Genomic DNA, 22,558 nt, shown 5'->3' with positions numbered 1-22,558 from the left:
CTTTCCGCCGTCAAGCATCATCAAGTGAAGGTACAGACAACATGCCAATAAATTGCCCAGCCCCCTCGACAGGACTCAGCCACTTCAATCGACTCTCAGTGTATATTTCCACCGCAGGCCTCCCTTCATCCAAAATCTCCGTATCATCAAAGATCCCTGCCCGGACGATCGTAACCTCCTCAGCCTCTCCATTGGGCTTTATCTTGTGTCCATAAAGCGGCGTGCCTATCACTTTCGTCAGATACTGTCGTTCCTAAATTCAGTAAGATACAAACCACAATCAGGACAGAAATAATTCTTGATATCATTTCCGCTATCCGATGTTTTTGGCACTGCTTTTGGACTTCCAGTGATGTTCAACTCTGCGGTTTTGACGACGAAATTGTACGTGTAGAGGGCCCCGGTAAGTTTGCGACAATCGAGACAGTGGCACAGTGCCTGCAACAGATTAGCTTGGTTATACTAAACGAAAGAGAATCCTATTGTACTAACTGTTGTCAGGGGTTGGCCGTTGTATTCGACGCGGACTTTGCCGCAGAAACAGCCGCCGACAGCCATTTTCATAGAAAGAAGATGTATCTGCTCCAGAAGCGTTTCACGATACCAATGAAAGAAACATATATGTAGTTGGTATATAGTTCCTTACATTCTCGTTGCCTAGTTAACGTTACATTCTAGTTGAATTGTGACTAAGCACTTGGTGGCCCCAACAATAAAGTATTGGGCGAAATTGGGCGAATGGGGCATTCCAACCATTATGGCCATGACTCATTGAAAGTACCAGGAATGGGAATAATAGCGCGGAGTAGACATGCTGGGCTTGTCACTCTACGATGTTAAATAGGTATAGGTTTGTTCGACAAAGTATAAACCATACAGAGGACTTTTCTAAGTATAACTACATGTAGTGAATATCGTTAACGCCCTGCCCGGTTGAGAGGACCCCAATTAGCACGAGGATTGAGCTGATACCGCACGAGTCGTTTCTTGGTATGCGCAGCAGACACCTCACGACCTAGAGCCTCATCAAATACCACCTCAAGGGTACTAGGGTGAGGCCGCTTGAAGGGCTGTGCAGGTGACTTTTCCTTTTCGGGTACAGGCTGGGGATCGGCATTGGGACGAGTCTCCGCAGAAGCAGCAGTACGCTGGGACGAGTTTCGCGATCCGGACCGGTAGAGAGCCGCTTCGACCTTAGTGACCAAGTCACTGACATCTCTGCCGGCCTCGACGGCAGACATCAGATCTTTTTTGAGAAGCGATAGCCATTGGTCTTCATCGTTCAATTTACGCAGGTTTTCACGGCTCTTGCCCATAATTGCAGCACCGGGGGTTCCAGGCTTCAGGGAGGCTTCCTTGATAGGTGCTCTCTGACGGACCCACTCGCGCATGATCTCCCAAATCACCTCCCAGGGCGCATCCGTGCGGACTGAGTTCGGCTTGGTGTGGCTACGAGTGGAACGATATCCGAGGTGACTGAGGGCACCGCGGAACTCGTCGATAGGAATGGTGGTTGAGTGGATAACCTTTGAGAGAGCGCTGAGTGAGAAGTAGAAAGGGTATTTTTCCCGAGCGGCAACGTCCATTCGAGGAATGATGGCAGGGTATGCAGAGTCATGCTGGTTCTTCGTGCTTGGCGCAGGCTGTTTTGGAGTGGATGGTTGGGAATCAGATGGTGTTAAGTCCAGGTCCTCTTCAAGGGCAGTGGTCAACATTCCCTCAATCCGAGGACAGGTCTGATATGTTTCTGGATCAGCTCCAGGAAGCATGTCCAAAATCTTTTGGATAAAGTCGGGATTGTGTAGCGGACCGCCCCACATGGGTCCTGCAAGATGTGTTTTTGTGCCGCAATGCTCGCAGTTAGGTCCAGCTGTGGGCCCTTTAGCCAGGCCGTGGTGGTATATGGGGTTTCCTTTGCGGTCCAATCTAGATTTGGTAGACCCAATGGGCTGTGTTGACCATGCGCCACAGCCGACGTCGCAATTGTATACGAGCATCGTGTTGCCCGAGAGGAATTTGACCTGTGCGGGTGATCGATGGATCCGAACAAAGACACGAGCGTAAAAGTCGATAGATAGAGACAACAATGGCTCGATGGCCATTCCGTACTTAGCTGCGGACATAGCAATAGAGTTCAAGATCAATCGCAAACCACCTTCGTGGGAGTGGAGGCCCTTGATGGGGATACCACCGTACAGAGAGAATGCTTTTTCCGAATAGCCGGTCGAGGCCCAGACACCGGCATCAGTGCAGGTAACACACAAAAGACCACCATCTTTGGCTGCTTGCACTGCAGCATCCAGGAATGGAGCTGCTGTGCCATATGGATCCAAATCAATGACGTCGAACTTGCTCGCGTGGTCAAGCCCATACATGTAAACTCGAGCATCGGCCAGATTGGGTTTAATCGTTTGAAGATTGTTGTAATCAATGTTTTTCTTCATGGATTTGATTGCTGACTCTGATAGGTCATTAGCCACGACCTTTGTGACAAATGGAAGCTCCGAGGCATAGCGAAGAGCGCGCAGTCCAGTTGCAGACAGAGCATCAAGAACAGTGAAAGAAGCGGGTTGCTCTGGTTGAGCTTCTGACTGAGGTCCTTGATCAACCGCGGGAGCGGGGACTAAGGCAGCTGGGACTGGTTGGTCGTTTGTCTCTATGGTTTCCTTGTTTTCTGCTTTTGAGGCGGGTCTTGGGTTCTCGGTCTGGTTATCTTCACGCTTTCGTTTCTTATCCCCATTGCCTGCCTGCTTCTTCAGCTTTTGGGCCGCTTTTTGTTTCTTCAGGTCAATTATATGTTCGCCGTGAGCGCGAATGGCTAGCACACTGAGATCGCGATTAAATTGTTGAATTGGGTTGTAGAAGACGGACTGCGCTTGATCGTCGTCTTTGAGATCCTTCTTCGTTCCCTTGGAAGCGGCCGCTTGGGCAGGCGGATTGAGAATCTTCGCCAAACCTTCCTTGACAACATGATAATTGTCTCCCTGGTATTCCACCAGCTGGGTCTGAGGAACCTCCATGGCTCTAGAAGTGGAAAGGAATCGGACACAATATCGGATCGAAGTGGGGGTCGGGCGGGGGGATTGGGCGAGAATAATGGTAGGAATGAGTATTCGCTTACCCCTTCTCGTTGCTGATCCAAAAATCAACGAGGCGTTCATGGGCGAAGCCTTTCACAGCATGTCGCAAAAGACGTTGAATGCGACGGAGAAAAAGATTCTATGCACGGACCAGTCTGCAGTACACAACAATACCTGTTTTGTAATTTATATCAACTATAAAAGTACATGTATGTAAGGTTGTATTCAGACTCCTCATATATATTAGGTTTAAGTCTATATAGATACATAATGTACAATCATGCAAAGCTGTCACAGCCACTTCCCAACGATCGGGACCTGACTATACATCTCATTCCACCCCTTGGCCTCCCAACCAGCACCTTCGCCAGCACGTCCAACAATACCGAGAGAACCTGCAAGCCAAAGAGCCGCGCCAGCCGCGGCAATTCCATTGACAACCCACCACATCTTGCGCTGCCTCTTCGACTTTGTTTCCGTGGGTCCACGGTAGCCATCCAACGAGCCTTTGTGACTACGCTCCTTGCGCGCTGTGGTCACTCTCCAGCCCATCCAGGTCGCCCAGCCACCAACAAAGTGCCACGCACTGGCGGTCACAAAAAAGAAATAAAAGACATTCCAGAACATAGGATTCCGAGTAAACCCATGGGCAATATATCCAAGTCCTACGCCAGAGCTTCCTCCTTCGACGATCAATGGTGTAACACGGTTGACGAGTGCATGGAATGCAACCAGCGGCACGATAAAGTATCCAGTGCGTGCTTGCAATGACATCCGCGGCCAGAAATATAACGTGCTTCGCTGGGCGCGAGTCTCGGCGCCGTACAGACGTGCTCTACGCGCAGCACGAATGTTGCGGAGAGCAATTCCGGAGGCAATATGCGCAATTATAGGAAGTGTTAAGACGAGATGCTCTAGTCCGGGTGCTTGGTATACGGGTCGTGTGAGCAAAAGATAGGATTCGCTCGCGGGCACGGAGCGAGTAACGAGTGGTATAAGAGAGGTGTTCGCGAGATGTAGGATGAAGAAAGCCGTAGGTGGATAGGTTGAGTATTTTTGGATACCAGTCACTAAGCGGTCATCGTAGTTAGAATATATGATCCAGCATTTTGTCACTTGACGTACGCCATGAATCCCAGCTATGGCCGCTCAGGCCTAGTTTTGGCATTGAAATACCAGCTGTATGTTGCGTCGGAGAGGTGGCCCTAGGGAAGAATTCGCCGCTTTCAATATCCAGGACATCATGGACAGGTGATGGGTCTAATTCTTGCAGGGAGATCATAGATCTGGTGTCGATGTCGTCCGGTTTGGAGAGCAGGTGGGACGGCATTGTATGGTTATCGGGATTTTTGGTGCTCGTGAGCTGGAGGAAAAGTGTGAAAATGGAACTCGTAAGGAAATAAGTCGTCAATCATGCATCCATATTTGTACAAAGTAGTATAGGCGAACTAAGAAAAAGCAGGGAAATGTTGGGGTTTAAAGATCGCTGAGTTGCTAAAATACGGCAGCTGTGATAGGCCAGTTCCTCGGCGGGTAATGACGATTTGTCCTGAGCAGTATCCACAAGTCAGGTGACTCCTATACTACAATGTCACTATAGTTCGGCTTACTTGATTTACTATAAAGAGTTAGATATTGGGTATAGGTAGAAGGCTTGCTCAATAAATAGAGCCAGTCTAATTAGCTAGATAACTCTTCAAAAGAGTGCACGATGATGAAAGCCTAGACATTAAATATAGATTGCCTGGTTTCACAGGCAGCGACGCGTTAGACCCGTTATTAATACACACATGGTCGCAATGCCCGGCCGTACTAAACGCTCTCTCACTCAACTTCACCTAAACTCTAGTTCAAGAACAATGGCACCGGTATGCTCTTCCTTTGTGGTCCAAATCCGATACCTCAGCTAACAAACATAGCGTGGTTTCACAAATCCCGCTCCGAGGGTAATTAACCATCCTGGTCAGCCACATTCGCTATCGCCAAGCTAACCATTACAGACTGAATCAGCGCGGTCTGCGCTCAGCTCCTTCACCTGCAGCCTCTGCAACAAATCTTACTCGCGCCACCCGGAATACGAGGCACATATTGGCTCATACGATCACCTGCACAGAAAGCGTTTGCAAGACCTCAAACAGCTAACACGGGATCCAAATGCCCTCGAGAAGAACCGTCGAGCAGAACGTAAAGCCGATGCGCAGGCCGGTCTGAAAGTCATCGAGACTCCTGTGGCCAATGTGGTACCAAGTGGAGGAGGTACTGGTTTCAAGAAGGGAGGTTTCAAAAGCTCATTCTCCGCTGTCAAGGGAACGGCAGCCTCCACAGCCCCAGTCAAGAAGAAGAACGTTCTAGGAGACGACGACGAGAGTATTAGCCCGAAACCTCAAACCGATGCTCCCGCAGATAAAGAAAGACAAAAGAATGAACATGGTGATGTTGAAAGTGATGACGAGGAATATGGCCCAGAAGGCTATTATGACCCTCGGCGGCCAACGGACTGTTTTGCTGGGTGTGTTGCCCAAAAGGTCTGATCGATGTCGTGATGACGGGAATGGCTTGCGATTCGAATGAAATATCAAATACACACTGGCGTTTAAGGGTAGGTCCTTTGTTTTAAATTACTGGCAGCAATGAATTTCCATCTAAGCCACATTTAAGCACATTTACGATGGTCCTGATCTGGATGTAATGGTACATGCTTTCCAAAAGACTGTCTAAACGATTGGATAACAAAGGCAGAATAAAACAACGACATAAGATGGAACAGATGAAAGGGTACTAGGCACATAGCTATATTATTGCGAGCTTCTCACTCGCCCTCGTTCATTGGCTTACAAGCGCAGAAGCTTGACGGCCTGGCCAACAATAGTGTCCACCTGGGGGAAGGCCATGGCCTCAAGACCAGCGGCATAAGGAGTAGGAACCTCAGCACCGGTGACACGGACGGCAGGGGCAGTCAGATAATCGAAGCCGTACTCCATGCACTGAGCCAGGATCTCGGAAGAAAGACCGTACATAGGGTAGCCAGACTCGACGGCCAGGATGCGGCCGGTCTTCTTGAGGGAGGCAATGATGGTCTCAACATCGAGAGGCTTAATGGAGCGCAGGTTGATAACCTCAGCGTCGACGCCGTACTTCTCCTTGAGCTCGGCGGCGGCGTCCAAAGACAGACCGACGCAGCGAGATATGCAGACGATGGTAAGGTCCTTTCCGGGGCGCTCAATCTTGGCCTTACCGATGGGAATGACGAAGTCGTTCTTCTGGGCAGCCTCGCTCATAGGGAAATGCTGGCCGTACAAGAGCCTAGCATTGGTTAGTTTACACGAAATTTGGCAAGATGGAATGGAATCTTACTCGTTCTCCAGAACAACAACGGGGTTAGGGTCGCGAATAGCAGCCTTCAGCAGACCCTTGGCATCCTCGGAGCTCCAAGGGGAGACAACCTTCAAACCGGGAATGCTGCCGTACCAGCCGGAGAAATCCTGGGAGTGCTGGGCAGCGACACCGGCGGCGAAACCGTTGGGACCGCGGAAAGTGATGTTGCAAGGCTGAATACCACCGGACATGTAGTGAGTTCTAGCACCGGAGTTGATAATCTGATCGATGGCCTGCATGGCGAAGTTGAAGGTCATGAACTCGCACTAGATCATGAACGATTAGTATGCGATCCTCGATCAACCGTAATTTTCATAAATACTCACAACAGGGTGGAGGCCAGCAAGAGCAGAACCGACGGCGATACCACAGAAGCCGGCCTCTGTGATGGGAGTATCGATAACCCGCTTAGGACCGAAGCGATCGAGCAGGCCCCTCGTCACCTTGTATCTGTACAGGAAGTTCAACGTCAGTTTCGATTCAAATGAAGCTTAGAGGATTACTCACGCGCCGTTGTACTGTGCGACTTCCTCACCGATAATGTAGCACTTCTTTTCGCGTTCCAACTCCTCTGCCAAGGCCTCGTTCAAGGCATCGCGAACGGTGACCTCCTTGGTGCCGGTCTCAGTGGCATATCCGCGGCGCAGGATTGAAGGAGCACAGGCAGACTGGCGGATATTCGAGCGCAGAGCAGTGGAAGCAAGGCGCGATGAGAACAGACGAGCTGTTGGGCGGAAAAGTCGTGGAGCTGCCATTGTGGAGATATGATGGAATTGAGAAGATGAAAAACAAAGACAAATGGATTCAATTCAAGATCGCAGACCAAATCGGACCGCAAAAGCAATTGAATGGAGGAACGGACGAATAGATCGAAGTAAATGCCTAAGGGAAACTTATCGCTGTCCAAATAATCTTTGAGCTGCAAATCCGAAGATGTTGGGCGACACGTGATATCAAAGCTGCTCACCGGTACTGTAACTGTAACCATACAAGAATTGGAGAGAGCTCGCATCTTGTTTACACCACATATCTTCTGTGGGCTATCTTGTTGGACGTGCTCCCTTCAGCTTCTTTTACGATCTTTCAACATCTTGCATCTTTTTTCTTGCTTTAAATCCATGCTCCTAGACACTCTTTCAAGGGTGTATTGTTGGTAATGATGTTGTCCTTGCTCTGGCTACTTCCGACGGCGCTCGCCGCTCAACCCTCCGCACCCGACCCCATCTCCGCTCCGCTGCGACCACTTGATTTCGGGCAACTGAATTTCATTCATACTACCGATACTCATGGCTGGCTGGCTGGTCATCTGCAGGAGTAGGCCTTGGACCCTGCTGAGCTCCGAGTTGTACTAATAATCGCAGGCCGTCCTACTCCGCAGACTGGGGAGACTATGTATCGTTTACAACACACATGCGGGAAAAGGCAGAAGCACAAGGACAAGATCTACTCGTTATAGATACTGGTGACCGAGTGGAAGGGAACGGCCTATATGACTCGTCCAAGCCCAAGGGTATCTACCTTTCAGACATTGTCCGGCACCAGCACATCGACCTGTTGACGTCGGGAAACCACGAACTATACCAGAAGAACACATCGGAGGCAGAGCTTCTCATCACCGTTCCAAATTTCCGGGGCAACTATCTCGCTTCGAATATCGATATCATTCACCCGACCACAAAACAGCTTGTGCCTCTGGCCCCGCGGTTTAAGAAGTTCACTACCAAGAATCAAGGCATCCGTATAGTAGCCTTTGGCTTCCTCTTTGATTTCAATGGAAATTACAACAATACTGTGGTCCAGAAAGTATCTTCTACCATCAAGGAGGACTGGTTCCAAGAAGCCATTCGGGATAAAGAAGTGGATCTGTTTTTGGTGATCGGCCATGTGCCTGTTCATTCGCCGGAATACCGGGCGATCTTCAAGGAGATCCGGGGAATTCGTTGGGATACTCCAATCCAATTCTTCGGTGGGCACCAGCATGTGCGTGACTATGCACAGTATGATTCCAAGGCCTTTGGGCTAGCGAGCGGTCGATTCATGGAAACTGTTGGTTTCATGTCAATCGATGGCCTCGCCAGCAAGACAAGCCGTCAGTCTGCTGCTGGGCCTGTCTTCAAGCGCAGATACATAGACAACAATCTTTTTTCTTATTATCATCACACCGATCTTGATCGAGAGACCTTCCCAACCGAAAAAGGTCTCAATGTCTCCCGGATGATCGCCAAAGCACGGACCGACCTTCATCTGGACCAAGTCCACGGATGTGCCCCACATGATTTATGGATGTCACGAACCAAGTACCCGGACCCCAACAGCATCTACACCTGGCTTGAAACTGAGGTTTTGCGTGACTTGAAGGATGAGTCTCGTGGAGACATACCTAGGCTAGCCATTGTTAATACGGGCGCTATGAGGTTCGATATCTTCAAAGGGCCCTTTACCCAAGACTCGACTTTTATTGTATCTCCATTCACTAGCACCTTCCGCTACGTGAAAGATGTCCCATATGATAAGGCACAACTTATTGTCGATGTTTTGAACGAGCAGCCTCAAGTTCTATACGAAACTACGGACGAATCTTCACCGACAACGTTGGCCCCTCCCGAGCAACTTGCATACCCGGAAGATGTTATTGCCCAAAAATGGCCGTCGGCTAGCGAGCAGATCCCCCTGTCCGGTCCGGATCTCGTGCCCGGGTACACGACACAAGATGATGCAGGCACAGACGGTGATGATACCATCCATTCACCCATCTCCTTCTACCGAGTGCCAAACTGTATTCGTGCTCTCGTATCTCCCAATGCATCCGAGACACCGAAGACGGTGGATTTGGTCTACCTTGATTTTATCGAGAAATATGTGATACTGGCTGCTAAATTTGCTGGTCTTGATGTCGATATTGCAAAGGAAAGTGATGCTTACATGCCACATGTGTCTCTAACAAACCTGATTCTTGACTGGGTGAAGAAGAACTGGGAGTGTTGATAAGTATACTTTCTAGCAGTTCTGTTACAATTATTCCTAGTTTCTGGACCCATGTTATATCAATCAACTGTCAAGTAAATATCGGGAAAATACCACGTAGCTTTATAATACATTCATATAGTCCAGGTGGCTGTTCACTCAATCACCGCCGCTGAAGGTAAAGACACCCTTTCCACTACGGTAGCCGCCCAAAGTGCCTTGCACGCTCTCTGCCAACTCTGGACCCTCAGACTCCCAGCTCCACTTGACCTCATCCACAGGAGTATCCTTGAACTTGCCAGAGCGAATCAATTGAAGCACATCATTGATGGTGTTCTCCTTCAGCTCGGGGTTCTTGTCGCCCCACTTGCTGACCCAGAATCCGTCAAACGTGAGGTTCTTAAAGATCAGCAGTCCCGAGGGCAATGCAACAGGTTGCTTCGACATGGCGCCGTAGGTCACCATGTGCGAATCAGGAGCCAAAGTCTTTGCCAGCGAGGTAGCATTCTTTCCGCCTACGCAGTTCAACGCCAGACGAATGGGCTCCCGACCCTGGCGAGTGAACTCCTTGACCATATCCCGGAAGTTGCCAGTAAGCATCTCCTCCTCCGTGATAACAACGGTAGCTCCCAGTTCCAGGAGCTCTTTCTTGAGGGCCTCGGTCTCTTCAGGTGTCTTGCGCTCGCGAATGACATTGAGCGTCTTGATTCCCCACTCGCGGCCCAGCTGAATAGCTGCGCGGCCAACGCCGCTGTTGGCACCGTTCTGGATCACCCACTCCTCGCCGGCACGCATCCAATCCCATTCGCAGAAATCACGGAGCATACGGTACGCAGTGACGGGGTTGACGCTGATAGTGCCAACCTGCAGCGGGGTCAGGCCCTCCTTGTTTTCGATCTTGATCAACTGGGATTCTTCCATCTGCGCGTGGGTACGCCAGGTACCCTGACCTGTGCGCTTCATAATAACCCAGTCGCCTTTGCTGAGGTTCTTGACACCCGCGCCGGTTGACAGCACCTCGAATGCGCCCTCGTTTCCGCCAACTGCGGCGGGCTCTGCATTTCCGAGCGCCGTTTGGAAGGGAGGCTTGCTGGGGTAGACACCCTGAATCTGGTTCACGTCGGCTGGGTTCATCGGCGCGGCCAACAAGCGCAGATTCACTTGGGTTGCGTGCGGCGCGGAGATTGAGTGCTTGTGTAGGCTAGATTGACATTAATCAGCTTTTTGGCTCAACTGCAGCTGAGGACTTGGACTAACCGCAAGACATCTTTGGGCTCGCCATATTTGGAGTAGATGAGAGCCTTTGCCTGTGTGTAGCCATAGACCGAAATGTATCGCCGACCGAATGGAGCTTGGCCGAGCACCTGCGGTACAGCTCGAGCTGAGGCCTGGCGAGCACTTCGGTTGGCCGTCTGTAGTATACTTCTTGAGAACATAGCTGGTAGGTGAGGTAGTGAAGGAGGAGAGAGGTGAGCAAATCCGGATGACGTCTTGGTCGGTCATGCTCGGCCCGAAGAAACTTGTTGTTGACATTGTAGCTCCGAGGTCAAAATTGTGATATCGATGTTTACATTTGAGCAATAGCTATGTATCTATTTCTAACCGGACTATGAAGTTTATAATATATACCTACATGTACGTAGACACATATCTTCTAGGGGGACAGAGACCCGGACAGGTACCATAGAAAAGCAGCACGGACCCGGGAAATTCACGTTCCCACTCCCTTTCTGTGTTATACTCCTCCCACACTCGTCTAAATGTCCTTATTGCGCGAAGCTGAAAGATGCGTCGCTAACCAATACACACGTGGTTTAAATGCCTTCATAACCCCGCTGTTGCGCGAGGGGCCATGGCTGGACCGTGTAAAGGAAGCAGATGTGCGCAAGGAAGAAGGTAGCAACATCAGACTCCCACACTCTACTTCAGAATTAACGGATATGACCAGGGAAACCCAAGTCCGCAGTGGATGGCCGCTTGATCTCCATCAAAGACAATATCTGCACGCGCGATCTTCCGACGACCTGCGCTTCGGGAATCCTGGATGAATATGTGAGCCCGTTCAATGCCACCGTTGTCGATCAATTAGAGGCCGCCGGGGCCATTGTAGCTGGAAAGACAAATATGGACGAGTTTGGGATGGGATCACACTCGATCAATTCACATTTCGGTCCTGTCAGGAACCCTCGTCAGGACTCCAGCGGGGAGGACCTATCGGCCGGCGGCAGCTCTGGTGGAAGTGCCGCTTCAGTTGCCGGCGACGAATGCTATGCGTAAGTGGCTAGTAATCAGCAAGCAGACTGATTGCTGACTTTTACAGCTCACTAGGAACGGATACCGGAGGCTCGGTCAGACTTCCGGCTGCTTATACCGGGATAGTGGGATTTAAACCGTCATACGGACTGATCTCACGATGGGGTGTGGTGGCATACGCCAATTCTCTAGATACCGTGGGTATATTGGGGAAAACAACCGCCAGTGTGCGAGATATCTTCGGTGGGTTTGACCAGTGTGACTGGAAAATGACTGCTAATACCATGCCTAGACATCCTCAACCAACATGACCAGTGCGACCCTACCAGCCTCTCAATACACTCCCGCTCTCGAATCCAGGCCTCTCTTCAAACACCACAGCTTGCCTCGCGCTTGACTTCAGCCCCTCTCCGAATCGGCGTGCCAATAGAGTATAACGTTTCCGAGCTGACTTCCTCGGTTCGACGGGCGTGGGCTCTTTCTCTAGCACACCTGAAAAGCCAAGGGCACACCCTCCATTCCGTCTCCCTACCCGCCACAAAACACGCATTATCCACGTATTATGTCGTAGGACCTGCCGAGGCATCTTCAAACCTGGCCAAATACGACGGAGTACGATACGGGACTCGTGCCGAAGGCCCAGATGGTGACGGAAAGCCTGATGGATGTCTTTTCTCAAAGACTCGAGGAGAGGGATTCGGGGAAGAAGTGAAGAGACGAATTCTCCTAGGCACATTCACTTTGAGTGCTGATGCCATTGACAACTACTTCATCAAAGCACAACAGTTGCGTCGTCTAGTCCAGCAAGACTTTGATGCGGTCTTTACAGCCAAGCATCCGCTCGCTGCACAGGATGCAAATAAAATCGCAGGTGAAATTGACGTAGATGTCATCGTATGTCCGACTGCGCCCTCATCCCCTCCACGACTGTCGGATTTGATGAGCAAATCTATCAAAAAGTCACCTTTGGATGCATATGTCAGCGACGTATTCACCGTTCCCGCCAGTCTGGCTGGTCTACCTGCAATTTCAGTCCCCGTGACTGTTTCTGGGCAGAATGATACCGAACTAGCAGGAATCCAAGTCATCGGTCAATACGGAGACGATCAGTTGGTCATGAAAGTCGGAGAGTTGTTGGAGGGAAGGAAGTTAGATTAAGCCCAGCGCTGTACGACTACTATATGAAATGTATATTATGTGAATAGATTTTGAAATCAGAATTGGTATCAATGCTATTGCAAAAGCCAAACGCCTAATCCATTTTCCCATTGGGTGCGTCACTAAGTCATCTCGACATCGCCATCACCATCACCCTGCACTTCAACATTAGGAGTGCCAGCTGTCCCGACACTCATCGCATCTTCAAGGCCATGACTCCCAACATCGCCTGCAGCCGGCGTCTCACGATTGCTATTAGCAGCGGAATCAGATGCCCCGGCAGTTCCGGGGGTATGGGCAAGTGCAGAGTCAAGCGCTGCACCAACACCACCCTTCAACACCTCCGCCCCTCCCACAACCCCAGCGCCGTCGAGCTCGGTGTTGTTCTTGATGACATCGCCATCAATGCCGCCCCACGTGAACATGGCTTCTACCTCGTCCACGATATCGGCCATCACGTCCTCGGCGATTTGATCATTGAAGCGTTCGCCCATAGCACGGACGGGCTCTCCAGTTTCAGTCTGCTTGGGTGGACCAACCCACCACGGCCCCTCGAATCGGCATTCGACGGCACCGCCGCCGTAGCAACTAACAGCGGGATAATACCCGATCAGGCCGTCGTCGGCATTCTCGCGCTCGCCAATACCGAGATTGTTTGTGCCGTTGGCGAGACGGCTTGCGGGCGGTAGGAAGGCGTAAAGTTCTTTGAAGGGAGTGCCCATTTGTACTCCGTTCTTTAGAATGGTGATACTGGACCCTGGGAGGGTGCGGAGCGTGGCGTCTTCGCTGTTCAGAGGGGACGGGGGACCGAACGTCGGTGTTTCTTTGAGGTTGAAAGCATAGTCACGGAGGTGTTTTGTAGAGAAGACGTTAGATTGCTGCCAACAGAAATCCGATTTGTAGTGAAAAGGAATCCGATCTCGGATGATGTTGGTTGCCATCGGCGGTGATGGGGTATTATTGGTGGGATCGTAAGTGCCCTCGACAATCTTCTTGTGGAGAGAAAGAGGTGGAAGAGTAATGAGCATGCCGATAACATCGCCTTCATTGATGGCCTCCCCCTTGGGGAAGAAGAACTCGCATCGCATGCGATTGACAACTTCGCCGTTCACATCTCGAATCCCATACCCGTAGCAATCCACCCCAACATTCACGTCAAGGTCGGCCTCACGTCGGGCGAATCCAATACGGACATGGCCACGCGGTGAAGTTGTCGGTCTGCCGTTCTGAGGTGCCTGGGGATCATTGACTATGCCACTAATCACACGAGCTTCGTAGTAATACGTGCCCTCTCGAGCACATACATTAGCGCGGGCAGTATGCCACGCATCACTGGTGGTCACCGCAGTCGCGTTCTCAGAAAAAAATATGGCAGCCGGTGAATCCTCGAAACTGAAGCGGGTATGGTACGGGTGAACATCCGTCTGTCGATATTTGATATGAGGGAATCCGGGGTCTGCAATGGCGTAGCTATAACGAAACCCATTCTTGTTGGTAAGTTTATCGACAACCTCGTAGAAATCCCAGCTCTGACCCAAAACGTTCGATGTCTTTCGGCTCACGCGATTCAACTGGCGAGGCTGTGGAGGGTACCGATCCGAGTCGTGCGGCTCGGCGAGCAGCAATGGACGAAGAATGCTCAGTTTTGAGCTGGGCAAGGCTGTACTGGGTGCGGCTGTGGCTCGCCTTTTTGGTGGAGGTGCGTTCTCGGGGTCTAATCCTTTGGCTTCACGTTTCTTGCGGCTGTCTCGCTTGTTGCGCTTGGCTCGACCATCGCCTTGGGCGGATGGGGCTGGAGATGATCGTGGATTCAGGTCGGTAAATTGCGCATTAAGCAGGGGTCCGCCATTGGGGGGTAGAATCGGGGAGTTGATGTTGGACGACGGAGCGGAAGACCCTGGGGCTTGGCCGGATGCCATGACGGAGGCTATGTTTGTCCGCTTGGGTTGTGGTCTGTCGGTCTGGGGAGAGTCAGCAATTTGACCAGCTAGAATCAATGAGGATGGCTCCACGGCGTTTGCTTCGCAAAGCTAAGAGGTCCTTACTCAACCGGAAGCTTGTCCGTATGCTGTTAAACTGTTTCGGCGTATATATCCGAAAGATCAAGGGAGTTGGTAATCTGTAGCTTCCCAGATTGAAGTCCTATAGTATTCTGATGACTCCTATATTCATTGATAGACAGCAAGCTTCTCTTTGTGTACAAAAACAGTCAAGCGCATGCGCACCAGACAATAATCTCCTTGGGAAACTAGGGCGGTCAGTGATTAATTGCAGAAAATGTAGAGGCTCAGGCGGTGTGGGGTACAGGCGGAGAGGAGATTGGGGGGCACCGCCTGGCAGAAAAAAAAATATGACCACACAATTTGATCGTCGTGTGTACTTCGATAAGCCAGCCCAAAATACTCATTTTAAGTTTTTGGTTTATCTGAAGAATTACCAGCCATGCCAAAGGTATCGAGCTCCCGTGCCGCGGCAGCGGCACGCAGACACAACCCTCTTGCTGAAGATATTACTTCCGCGGGGCACCTTCGGACACAGAGCAGCAAGAAAGGCAAAGGCAAAGGCAAAGCCGACGAAAACGACGAGGATGGCGAAAATGGACAGCGCTTTGTCGATGCGAAGATGTCGCGCAAGATTCTACAGATTGGACAGGAATTGGCCGATGAAGATGCTGCCGAACAACTCAAGAACTCAGCACGGCCCCAGTCGAGTGCATTCGAATTCGATACCCGGTTCGAGGACGAGGAAGAGCCTTTCTCCGACGACGAGGGGAAGTTTGAGGCCGACGATTGGGTCGATGACGATGTCGAGCAAGTTGTAAGACTTCCGAAACCTTTAATAGTACTATAGCTTCTAACATCTTACTAGGAGGTCGATCCCAATGATCTAGATATGTTCAACAGATTCATGCCCCACGAGGAGGACCCTATATTTCACCCCAAGGATCCCAGCTCCGCTGGCCCCACTAATCTCGCCGATTTGATTCTCGAGAAGATTGCCGAGCACGAGGCAAAGCAGGCTGGCGAGGGTCCCTATGGTCAATACATCCAAGGTGGTGGTGTCCCCGAGGATGCAGTCCAGATTCCTGCCAAGGCCGTGGAAGTATATGAGAAGTATGTTTTGTGATCATTCCTTGTGAGGCCAAGCTAACTTGTTCTAGGGTTGGTATGATTCTTTCTCGCTACAAGTCTGGCCCGCTCCCCAAGCCCATCAAGATCCTTCCTTCTGTACCGAACTGGCAGACCCTTCTGGATATCACCCGCCCAGAGTCATGGACCGGTAACGCCGTCTACGCTGTAACCCGTATTTTCATTTCGTCCAAGCCTGCAGTTGCCCAGGAGTTTATCAACACTGTGCTTTTGGAGCGCGTGCGCGAAGAAATCCACGAAACCAAGAAATTGAACATCCACACCTACAATGCGCTGCGCAAGGCCCTGTACAAGCCCGCATGCTTCTTCAAGGGACTTCTGTTCCCGCTCGTGTCCACCGGCACTTGCACCCTGCGTGAAGCCCACATTGTCTCTTCTGTGATTGCCCGCGTCTCGGTTCCCGTGCTACACTCGGCCGCCGCCCTGCTCCGCATGTGTGATCTGGCCGCGGAACAGTCGTTGACTTCCATTGAAAGCACCGGTGCTGTCAACATGTTCATCCGCGTCTTCCTAGAGAAGAAGTACGCCCTGCCGTACAAGGTCATTGACGCGCTGGTCTTCCACTTCATGCGCTTCCGCGCCCTCGATCCTTCGGCCGATGCCATGAACGAGGTCGGTTCCAAGGCATACCGGCTGCCCGTTCTCTGGCACCAGTCCCTTCTGGTCTTTGCACAGCGTTATCGTAACGACATCACCGAGGACCAGCGTGAAGCGCTTCTCGATTTGCTTCTCGTCCGTGGACACAAGGACATTGGACCTGAAGTGCGACGTGAACTGCTTGCTGGCCGCGGACGTGGTGTGGTGGTCCCCGACCCAGATGCGCAGAATGCTCTCGATGCCGGCGACGACACGATGGATATGTCCATGTAGATACTTTACCCGGGCACATGTTCGCTTACGATATTGTCATGAGCACGTTTCTATGGGATGGCGTTTTTTTGTTTGAGGGACTGCATATAATTCCCCTGGTGTCGAAGGTTTCCAAAATGGGATGACAACACCGATCACTGAATTTAGTGTACGGAGTATTTAGAATATATCGTTATCTTTTCAGTTTGCAAATGGTCAGGTTCCACGGTTACCCCTATAACTGACTTCCGAGGCCAACCCTAAATAGTAACGGAGGGGCAGTGTATGCCCGTTTCAGCCCTCGACATACCTTGTAGACGTTCTGCCGTGTTCCAGATTGTTCCGTAGCATCCGCCTGCTGATTTCCGCCAATCTAGATGGCATTGGCCCCTTATCCATGGATTTACATAATCATAGAGTCACATTCTCAATCAGGGGGGACGGAGAATTAACGGGGCGGGGACAGCCTTGATCTGCGAAAGACCTGTGATTGGCGTGGGGATGGGGCATTCTCCGGCAATCCTGATCGCGTCTTCAGATTCAGGAGAGCGTATCCATAGGTCCACCCTAGATTGTTCGAGACTGTGTGATATGGGATCATTCGTACGGAGTATTGTGGGACAGACGTATCATGATTCAGATAGATCGAGTCGGAGGGACTGGATGTGTGTTGTATTACCCGACAGGAGATGAATCCGAAGTACATAATACGGAGTACATCAATATTACTCCGTAGCAAGTGTATGCAACCCAAATATAGAAGTGAGATAGACAGCATTGAAGTCACCAAGTGTACGGAGGCCCCGTCGGGTTCTCCATACGGAGTTCCGTAAACGCAATGTTTCAACACGGCACATCATGATTGGCTGTCGTCCGGGGCCGAACCATGGAATGCAGGGGGAAATGAACGTAATTTACGTGTCTCGTCACAGAAACTCCGCCCCTTTGGAGGTACTTGGGCGCACATGCGAAAATGTATGGTGTCGCTTGTACCTACATACGTGTGTTGGCCAGGTTCCAAGGTTCCCCCCCCCTTTGTTGCCATCGCCCCCAGCCCATCCCTTTCAGACCACGCTGGCCTCTACTTAAACCTCATCGCTCCCCTCCGTTTGCAGTTGAACAGCTGTCCTTTCCATTCTTTCCTCTCTCTTTGCTGACTCACCCTCTGACTCAACCCTATTCCCGGAGTCTGGTCTCCGGTGCCGATCGTGATAATAACGTGGCCTTTGTGATCTGAACTTCCTCTTTTCACCCAAGTCACTATACGTCTGTCTACTCTGTACTGCAATTATTATTCACGTCCGGCACCGGTTATCCATTTGACTCTGTCACCATGGCGGATACTATCAACCCAATGGATACCCTCCCAACCTCCCCATGTCCCGAGATGTACACAGTTTCTCCCGCGGATACATCATTAGACTCTCCGGAGCCGGAAGATGACATTAAGGAAGAAGATGATGAGAAGAAGCCAACAAAGAAGAGAAAGTCTTGGGGACAAGAACTCCCAACCCCCAAAACCAATCTCCCTCCCAGGTATGTTGTCCACCCCTGCGTAAATGTGAACCCAACTGACTCTTTAGAAAACGCGCCAAAACAGATGATGAGAAGGAGCAGCGTCGGATAGAACGGGTCCTTCGAAACCGTGCTGCTGCTCAAACATCTCGCGAGCGCAAGCGCCTCGAAATGGAGAAGCTGGAGACCGAAAAGATCCGCATGGAGCAACAGAACCAGTTCTTGATCCAGCGTCTATCGCAGATGGAGTCGGAGAACAACCGCTTGAGCCAACAAGTGGCTAAGCTCTCCGCCGAGGTCCGTGGATCTCGCAGCGTGACTCCCAAAGCCAGCTCCCCGGCCATCGAATCTCCTACCCTCACGCCTACCCTCTTCAAACAAGAAGGCGACGAACTCCCTATGGAACGGATTCCTTTCCCCACTCCATCCGTCACCGACTACTCCCCCACCTTCACACCTTCCACTCTGGCTGAGGCCTCCGACGTGACACAACATCCTGCAGCGGTGTTGTGTGACCTGCAGTGTCCGTCGCTGGCCTCGAAGGATCTGGAAGCGCCCTTCCGCTCTTCGACCTCTCCGAACCTCAAACTGCACATGATGTTGCAGCTCCTCTTTCTGACGATGACTTCCGCCGCCTGTTCCACGGTGATTCACCCGCTGAGCCAAATCCTTCTTTCCCTGAAGACGGGTTCGCCTTTGACGTTCTCGACGGCGGAGATCTATCAGCATTTCCCTTTGATTCTATGGTTGATTTCGACCCCGAGTCTGTCGTCCTCGAAGGTGTCCAACCGACCGGTCTTTCGGATGAGACTTCTCACCAGACTACTAGCTTGCAGCCCAGCCTTGGCGCGTCCGCTTCGAGATGCGACGGGCAGAGCATTGCAGCTAGCGGTTAGTGAGACTTTCTCCCGACAGACCTGGTCGGCTGGCGCCTCCGAGGCTCGACCGAGTTGGGAGTCGTTATTAACCATGGCCTGGGCAATCGATAGTCTCAGCCTGTCTAAACGGCAGCAGCGGGGAAACACAATGAAATTTAGTCGGCAACGCAGTAATGGAAAGATGCATCGAGGTACACGGAGTTTTCGGAGTTCCAGCGCGAGCAAAGCTCTTTCGTCTTTGCTCATGGGCAAACAGCGCTGAGGGTTCCATTTTTGGCCTGTATAATAGTTTTTATAATGCAAAATCGACTGGCTCATCTTGCAATCTTTCGAACGTAGATAGTAATTATCCTCAATCGGGAAAGTAGCCTTAATTTAATCAGTCTAGGAGGCTTGCGCTAAGAATACTCGACCTCCGACGCTAAGAATACACTGAATGCGGTCAGTGACGTTGCCACGCGCCCCCAAATCCATCTGCCTTCCACAACACCTATCCTCATCCTCTATATTATCTATAACCGACATCATGGTTCGCAAAGACCCTATCTTCGAAGCCCGCACAAATGTCAAGGTAAGTTGCCTCCTCTGTTCCCCTCACACCGTGCATGACCCCGCCCATGCATGAAACCAACTAATCTTCCCCAGCTACACTCCAACCGACTAAAGAAAGAAGCCGTCCGGGCCGAGGCGACCTTCAAATCCGAAAAGGCCAAAGCCGACAAGGCGATGAAAAACCGCGAGTTCCAGATCGCCCGCATCCACGCCGCCTCCGCCGTGCGCGAGAAGCGACGCCAAGTAACGCTCAAATCCGAAGCCGCACGCGCCGATGTCATCATCAATGAACTCAAGGCCGCCCAGAGCACGCGCGACACATCCCGCACGCTCGCTATGGCGTCGCGGGGCCTAGACGCCGCCTCGCGGAGCGTCAACCTCGAACACCTCGTCTCGCACGCTAACAACTTCCTCGCCCGGTCGGAGGACTTCAAGATCGCGAGTAGTGCGATCGAGGATGTCGCACAGGGTATATCGATGCAGGAATACGGTGCGGAGGGCGAGGCCGATGTGGATCGACTTATGGAACAGCTGGCTGATGATGCGGGTGTTGATATGCGCTTGAACCTCGAGGCGGATGCTGCGCCTAAGGAGGAGGTTAAGGAGCCTAAGCAGGTGGATGCCGAGGCCGAGGATGGTTTGGGTGCCAGGCTACGGGCTTTACGGGCTGCTAATTGAGCAAATCAGTTCTGCTTTCTTTTTCCTCCTGGGTACCTCCGGATTTACGGGACTGTCAATCCCCTATATAGATTTCCTCGCGATCTCTGGACTTTGCAACACTGACGATCCACGAAGTTACGCTTGTATTTTCTGCGCTGTTTGTATTCAACGAAGATTTTTTTTTTCATGCATGGGCTAGTCCGATTTTGTGTGCTTTCCATGCTAACCTTGGGACAAAAGTCCAAAAAAAGACCAGTCCGTGAGGCGAAAAGGCTAGGGTCCAGGGACTAGAGCGTAAACAGACTAGAACCTCCACTTCGCTCTGGCAATTGAGGAACATCGCCAATCACATCGGGGCATCTGCCTACTCTAAAGCAGGCAATTTCCACCCGAGGCTTTCAACCAGTATAGCTTAGGCGACAACAGCGCCCCCAAATGACCAGAAAATTCAGGGTCTTTCAGAGGCGCTATTAACGTTTTTTTTTTATTAAAGCCATGGATCCCTCGTTTGTGACTGTTTTCCCTGCAAAGCCCCAGGACCACTCAAGATGGCGCCTTCACACTCGTTTATTCTTTTCTTGTCATTCGTTTTGAGTTGCGTTCAGGCTGCCCCTTGGATTGTGACGGAGGTCTACGAGCAGGACGTTACTACAGATTACTATTCCGAGGTGGTCACTGAGGTCCATGAAATCACTCCAACTGCAACTTTGCCAGCTGAGGCCCTGTCCACCATTACCTCCACTGATACCATCTATGACTACACCGTTGTCGAAAAGCTGTATCCCACCGGCTATGGCACGGCGCTTGGTTTCGACGCCGGCTACGACACCGTGGATAGTGACGGAAACTATCACAGCACCATCTACCAGGTCAACCTGACATTCTCAGCCCCGACAGCCTGCTCCACCCAATGGACCATCACGACCGCTGCCGCCGTCACCCCGCCCTATGAGATCGCCGCCTTGCTACCCAGGGACAATGTAATAACCTCGACCTCAGTCGACAGCGCCCAGCCATTCCAGACCACCACCTACATCTACGAAATAGTATTCGTGGAACCCACCCAGATCCCCAGCCCAACCCTGAGCTCTCTGAGCTCCTACAATGCCCCTACCTCGCGATACATAGGTAGCAAATGCCAGTACACCGACAGCAGCGACTACAGCGGCAACTCCGGATACTACACCGGCCTGTCCAGCGGACCAGGAACCACCGGCTACAGCGGCGGATCATCTGGCTACTACGACTACGACTACGACGACTACAACTGGTTCACCAGCACATGGGGATCCGGCATCGGCATCTCCTACCTCGCAATCGTCCTGATCTGCGCACTGGGCTGGATCGGCATCGTCTTCATCTTGGGCATGATCGAGGCCTGGGTGCGCTTCCGTCGTCTCATGACGGGCTGGCAGACCCGCCGGGGCTTCCCTCTTTTCTGGTCTTTCATTCTGCTCCCGCTTTCCCTTTTCTGTCTGTTTTGTTTCCGGAAGGGCTACCGCGCCCGCAGCAAAGAGGATGCCGTGATCCTTAAGAAGAGGTGGGATGCTATGAGTTTCTGGACGAAGATGCGCTTGTTCTTCGCTTGGGGTTTCCGCTTCAAGTACCCGACTGTCTTGGGTCCGGCTCCTGCAACGGTCAAGGCGAGCAAGAGGCCTGATGAGTCGGGTCCGCGGTTGTTGGATGTTACTCCCCCCGGTACTAGTGCGCCGTCGCGAGCTGCGTCGACGGAAGTTGCGCCCGCTGCTGGTCCGGAGATGGCTCAGGCTCCAGCTCAGCCTCATGCTGCTCCGGAGGCTTCTGGTACTCTTCCGGGCCATGATGTGGAGGCTGGTCCCGTTCACTAGGCTTCATTTGGATGATATGTGATCGTTTGTTATGTTGATTCGGATCTATATGCACTGTCGTTTTAAGTCATGGAAATACCAACGGTCTTGTTTTCGAGCTTATATTTAGCTACTAATCTTTAATTGATACCACCCACTTGTTATGACATTCATACATAGCCATTGCAGAAATCAGGATATCATCTCGAGCCATAACTCGCCTAATGACCCAGTGAATATCGATAAATGTCACTATAGATATACATATAATTGAATTGGGAAAGACATAACGTTGTAGA

The 22,558-nt window shown here is 51.4% G+C and overlaps 13 protein-coding genes across 13 annotated transcripts; 7 read left to right on the top strand and 6 right to left on the bottom strand.

Moving 5' to 3' along the window:
- Nucleotides 1-10: 10 nt before the first annotated feature.
- Nucleotides 11-558, bottom strand: LCP9604111_6064 (GFA family protein; the record flags this gene model as incomplete). Its single annotated transcript, XM_039073944.1, has 3 exons — nt 11-225; nt 276-438; nt 493-558. The coding sequence occupies 3 exons, from the start codon at nt 556-558 to the stop codon at nt 11-13; spliced, it is 444 nt and encodes a 147-aa protein (XP_038928099.1).
- A 359-nt stretch (nt 559-917) lies between these two features.
- On the bottom strand, nt 918-3,020 carry LCP9604111_6063 (tRNA (guanine26-N2)-dimethyltransferase; the record flags this gene model as incomplete). Its single annotated transcript, XM_039073943.1, has 1 exon — nt 918-3,020. One exon carries the CDS (start codon nt 3,018-3,020, stop codon nt 918-920), a length of 2,103 nt encoding a protein of 700 aa, XP_038928098.1.
- Nucleotides 3,021-3,371: 351 nt separating this feature from the next.
- LCP9604111_6062 (MCP1 family protein) lies at nt 3,372-4,410 on the bottom strand (the record flags this gene model as incomplete). The annotated part of the gene is made up of 2 exons (XM_039073942.1): nt 3,372-4,150; nt 4,206-4,410. 2 exons carry the CDS (start codon nt 4,408-4,410, stop codon nt 3,372-3,374), a joined length of 984 nt encoding a protein of 327 aa, XP_038928097.1.
- Nucleotides 4,411-4,939: 529 nt separating this feature from the next.
- Nucleotides 4,940-5,611, top strand: LCP9604111_6061 (putative C2H2 finger domain protein; the record flags this gene model as incomplete). The annotated part of the gene is made up of 3 exons (XM_039073941.1): nt 4,940-4,948; nt 5,000-5,026; nt 5,081-5,611. The coding sequence occupies 3 exons, from the start codon at nt 4,940-4,942 to the stop codon at nt 5,609-5,611; spliced, it is 567 nt and encodes a 188-aa protein (XP_038928096.1).
- Nucleotides 5,612-5,911: 300 nt separating this feature from the next.
- Nucleotides 5,912-7,210, bottom strand: LCP9604111_6060 (pyruvate dehydrogenase (acetyl-transferring) subunit E1 beta; the record flags this gene model as incomplete). Its single annotated transcript, XM_039073940.1, has 4 exons — nt 5,912-6,383; nt 6,435-6,721; nt 6,782-6,905; nt 6,963-7,210. 4 exons carry the CDS (start codon nt 7,208-7,210, stop codon nt 5,912-5,914), a joined length of 1,131 nt encoding a protein of 376 aa, XP_038928095.1.
- Nucleotides 7,211-7,611: 401 nt separating this feature from the next.
- LCP9604111_6059 (metallophosphoesterase family protein) lies at nt 7,612-9,440 on the top strand (the record flags this gene model as incomplete). The annotated part of the gene is made up of 2 exons (XM_039073938.1): nt 7,612-7,769; nt 7,817-9,440. 2 exons carry the CDS (start codon nt 7,612-7,614, stop codon nt 9,438-9,440), a joined length of 1,782 nt encoding a protein of 593 aa, XP_038928094.1.
- A 138-nt stretch (nt 9,441-9,578) lies between these two features.
- On the bottom strand, nt 9,579-10,855 carry LCP9604111_6058 (enoyl-[acyl-carrier-protein] reductase; the record flags this gene model as incomplete). The annotated part of the gene is made up of 2 exons (XM_039073937.1): nt 9,579-10,620; nt 10,677-10,855. The coding sequence occupies 2 exons, from the start codon at nt 10,853-10,855 to the stop codon at nt 9,579-9,581; spliced, it is 1,221 nt and encodes a 406-aa protein (XP_038928093.1).
- Nucleotides 10,856-11,179: 324 nt separating this feature from the next.
- On the top strand, nt 11,180-12,830 carry LCP9604111_6057 (glutamyl-tRNA(Gln) amidotransferase subunit HER2; the record flags this gene model as incomplete). The annotated part of the gene is made up of 4 exons (XM_039073936.1): nt 11,180-11,315; nt 11,368-11,692; nt 11,740-11,915; nt 11,965-12,830. The coding sequence occupies 4 exons, from the start codon at nt 11,180-11,182 to the stop codon at nt 12,828-12,830; spliced, it is 1,503 nt and encodes a 500-aa protein (XP_038928092.1).
- Nucleotides 12,831-12,952: 122 nt separating this feature from the next.
- Nucleotides 12,953-14,749, bottom strand: LCP9604111_6056 (SPRY domain-containing protein; the record flags this gene model as incomplete). Its single annotated transcript, XM_039073935.1, has 1 exon — nt 12,953-14,749. One exon carries the CDS (start codon nt 14,747-14,749, stop codon nt 12,953-12,955), a length of 1,797 nt encoding a protein of 598 aa, XP_038928091.1.
- Nucleotides 14,750-15,272: 523 nt separating this feature from the next.
- On the top strand, nt 15,273-16,849 carry LCP9604111_6055 (snoRNA-binding rRNA-processing protein ENP1; the record flags this gene model as incomplete). The annotated part of the gene is made up of 3 exons (XM_039073934.1): nt 15,273-15,647; nt 15,699-15,943; nt 15,991-16,849. 3 exons carry the CDS (start codon nt 15,273-15,275, stop codon nt 16,847-16,849), a joined length of 1,479 nt encoding a protein of 492 aa, XP_038928090.1.
- Nucleotides 16,850-18,161: 1,312 nt separating this feature from the next.
- Nucleotides 18,162-19,483, top strand: hacA (transcription factor HAC1; the record flags this gene model as incomplete). The annotated part of the gene is made up of 2 exons (XM_039073933.1): nt 18,162-18,364; nt 18,412-19,483. 2 exons carry the CDS (start codon nt 18,162-18,164, stop codon nt 19,481-19,483), a joined length of 1,275 nt encoding a protein of 424 aa, XP_038928089.1.
- A 264-nt stretch (nt 19,484-19,747) lies between these two features.
- LCP9604111_6053 (putative SNF7 family protein Fti1/Did2) lies at nt 19,748-20,451 on the top strand (the record flags this gene model as incomplete). Its single annotated transcript, XM_039073932.1, has 2 exons — nt 19,748-19,792; nt 19,867-20,451. The coding sequence occupies 2 exons, from the start codon at nt 19,748-19,750 to the stop codon at nt 20,449-20,451; spliced, it is 630 nt and encodes a 209-aa protein (XP_038928088.1).
- Nucleotides 20,452-20,981: 530 nt separating this feature from the next.
- On the top strand, nt 20,982-22,280 carry LCP9604111_6052 (uncharacterized protein; the record flags this gene model as incomplete). The annotated part of the gene is made up of 1 exon (XM_039073931.1): nt 20,982-22,280. The coding sequence occupies one exon, from the start codon at nt 20,982-20,984 to the stop codon at nt 22,278-22,280; it is 1,299 nt and encodes a 432-aa protein (XP_038928087.1).
- Nucleotides 22,281-22,558: the final 278 nt, after the last annotated feature.

The sequence above is a fragment of the Penicillium roqueforti genome (assembly GCF_015533775.1).
Source record: "Penicillium roqueforti strain LCP96 04111 chromosome Unknown scaffold_15, whole genome shotgun sequence".
NCBI lineage: Eukaryota > Fungi > Ascomycota > Eurotiomycetes > Eurotiales > Aspergillaceae > Penicillium > Penicillium roqueforti.
This window is presented reverse-complemented; position numbering and strand designations above follow the sequence as displayed.